This window comes from Chaetura pelagica, unplaced genomic scaffold (assembly GCF_000747805.2).
Source record: "Chaetura pelagica isolate M959 unplaced genomic scaffold, ChaPel_1.0 scaffold463, whole genome shotgun sequence".
NCBI lineage: Eukaryota > Metazoa > Chordata > Aves > Apodiformes > Apodidae > Chaetura > Chaetura pelagica.
The window spans coordinates 309336-311807 of record NW_009952816.1 but is presented as its reverse complement, the minus strand read 5'-3'; the positions used below and the strand labels follow the sequence as shown (position 1 = coordinate 311807).

At 59.3% G+C, this 2472-nt stretch overlaps 1 protein-coding gene across 1 annotated transcript in view; it reads right to left on the bottom strand.

Moving 5' to 3' along the window:
* Positions 1 to 2426: 2426 nt before the first annotated feature.
* TMEM161A (transmembrane protein 161A) overlaps positions 2427 to 2472 on the bottom strand; it is a 33926-nt gene continuing 33880 nt past the window's right edge. Inside the window, exon 8 of the mRNA XM_009995084.1 lies at positions 2427 to 2444. Within this exon, the coding sequence (XP_009993386.1) occupies positions 2427 to 2444 (18 nt within the window). The remainder of the gene's footprint in view (positions 2445 to 2472) is intronic.

Sequence of the window (2472 nt, the reverse complement as noted above, 5' to 3'; positions counted from 1 at the left end):
GCGCCGCGGGGCCGGGACGGCAGGGGCAGCAGGGGGCACTGTCGGCTCAGGCATCACCCGACGGCTTCCCCGGGTTGGGGACCCCCTGCCCTGCTCGGCTTTCGACCCTTTCAGCCTCGTTCCAGGCCTGGTGAGGAGGTGACCCAGCTCAAGGTCTCGCAGTGAGGACAGGTCCAGCCCTCCCACTGCTGCTCCCGGCAAGGCAGGGCACAGCCCGGGTCCTGGCTGAATCCCAAGGGACACTGAGGCTGTGGCTTGAGCTAAACCTTGCAAGGAGCCTGTGGCAGAACTGGAGGATGGTCCCTGTCCTCCTCCCCTGGACCTGCTCGGGGTCACCAGCCCTGCCTGTGCCTTCCTGGCTCCCCCTGTGCAGGGGAACATCCACAGAGGGACCTGTGAGTAGGAATTTCCCCACTGCTCCAAGCAGGTTCAGCTCGGTGGGATGCAGACAGTGAGGACAGCAGGGGGATCTCCCTTTGGGTGGGAGTGGGGTGGGAAAGCAGGATTCACCACTTCTCTCCTTGCCAGGGCACGATGGGAGCTCTCCAGGAGCTGCAGCAACCCAAACCCTCCAGGAGCTCCAAGCCCTCCAGGAACTCCAAGCCTTCTCCCAGCCCCGGATTTCTTGCTGAAGGAAGGTGGGAATGCAGGAGAGCAGGGGGGGTCAGATCAGGTTCACAGCAGGGACCCCTGGTGCCACTGCCACCCCTGGTGCCCTGCTGCAGCAAAATCCCTGGGTCCCAGCTGCTCCCCTCTCCTCAGAGAGGAGCTTTGCAGAGCCCCGTTCTAAATAAAGCAAAGATACAAAGAGGCAAAATAATTCTGGGGAGAGGAAGATGGGGGGGCTCTTTCATTTTATTTGATGTGGCCCAATTTCAGTGCCTGTGGATGTGTCTCCTGCTCTTGGCTAGTCTATCAGTCATTGTCCCCGCCTGAGAGGGTCACGTCTGGGCAGATCTCGGGGGAGGAACTGTCTGCATGTCTGAATGCAGCACAACCCCAGGCCTTAGCAACCACCCTCCTGCCGCCCAGCCTGCCCTGCCAGCTCAGCCCCCCGGCTGCTTCCTCCACATGCTTAAGGAAAATTAGATAAATGAGCCATCAAGGCAGTTGGATGAGCTTTTAATGGGACGGTGCAGGCTGGGACAAGTCCCTCTGCAATCCTGGCCCTGGGGGAATCCTCCTTCCTTGTACCTTTCCACCCACATCTCAGGTGATGTTGCTGCCAGAGCCAAATTCCTCCTGGCCCTGTGCTGGTTGATGGTGCTGCTCTGCTTTCCCCAGCTCTTTGCTGAAGGGGAATTTCCCTATAATTTTTATTGCAAAAAGGCTTTTACTGTGTCTGGTGGTGGGGAGCTGGGGAGGGCTGTTGGGATTAGCCCTGTTAAGGCCAGGCCAAGGGCTGCCTGCTCATCCCGGCCCTGAGCAAGAGGGAATTAAGACCATTACAAGGCTATCAAATAGGATCAGAGCCCTTCTCCCTTTCTCTGAGCAGCCCAGACCTGCTAATCCTTTTTCATGCAGCTGGACCAGCACCTACCACATGGTGGGGAAGAGCTGGGCTGGGCTGGACAAGGGGCCACAGACCCTGTCCCCTCCCCTGCAGCTGCTGCTGGGCTGAGAAGGGCTTTATCAGCCCTGGGATGATCCCAGTGCTGAGGGGAGGAAGGGTCAGGACCAGTCAGGCTGTGGTGGGGTGAAGCTGAGCTCTCCTGGGTGTGATGGGGTTGGGCTGTGGGGTTTGTTCAAGTGCAATAAAGTGCACAGAGCTTTGCTGCTCACCCACTTGCCCAAAATCAGCTGCCCTCACCCCTTGGGACTCCCACTGTCCTCAAGGGGCTTTGGGGCCACCAAGTGCAAACAAAGCAGCAGCTTTTAGCCTGGCAAACACTCTGGGTCACCTATTTATTTCTAAAACAGCCAAACAACTGAGGCTGGAGGGCCTGAGGATTTCACATGAAGCAGAGGGATAACCCCCCCCCCAAGGAGCTCCAACCCCGCTGGCCAGAGCAATGACCCTACAAAAACACACCCTCAAACATCAGGCAGAGCAAACCCCAAAGTCTGTGCTGGCTCCAGCTGGGCTGCCAGGTCTCCACCACACAAGGACAGTCTCTGCCCAGTCCCCCTCTGCCTGGGGCTGGCAGGACCTGCTGCCCTCAGAAAAGAGGCAGGAGCAGAACCCTGGGGAAGGGGAAGGGAGAAGAGGGGCTGGAGGGACAGAGCCCAGGGTGGGGTGAGCACAGGCACAGTGGTGAGGGGCAGCAGGAGTGGGTGCTGCCCACCCCAGCCCCCGTGCATAAAACCTGTCATGCCAAGAGCTGGTGGCAGAAATGTCCCCAAACTTGTGTCCACAGGCAAAGGGGGAAACCAGCCCAGGCAGGAGCGAGGGGAGCAGCAGCTGGGCAGGTCCCAGTTTCCCCCAGTCAGGAGGCTGCCAGGTACTGGTGGAAATAGAGGCCGAAGAGGCTG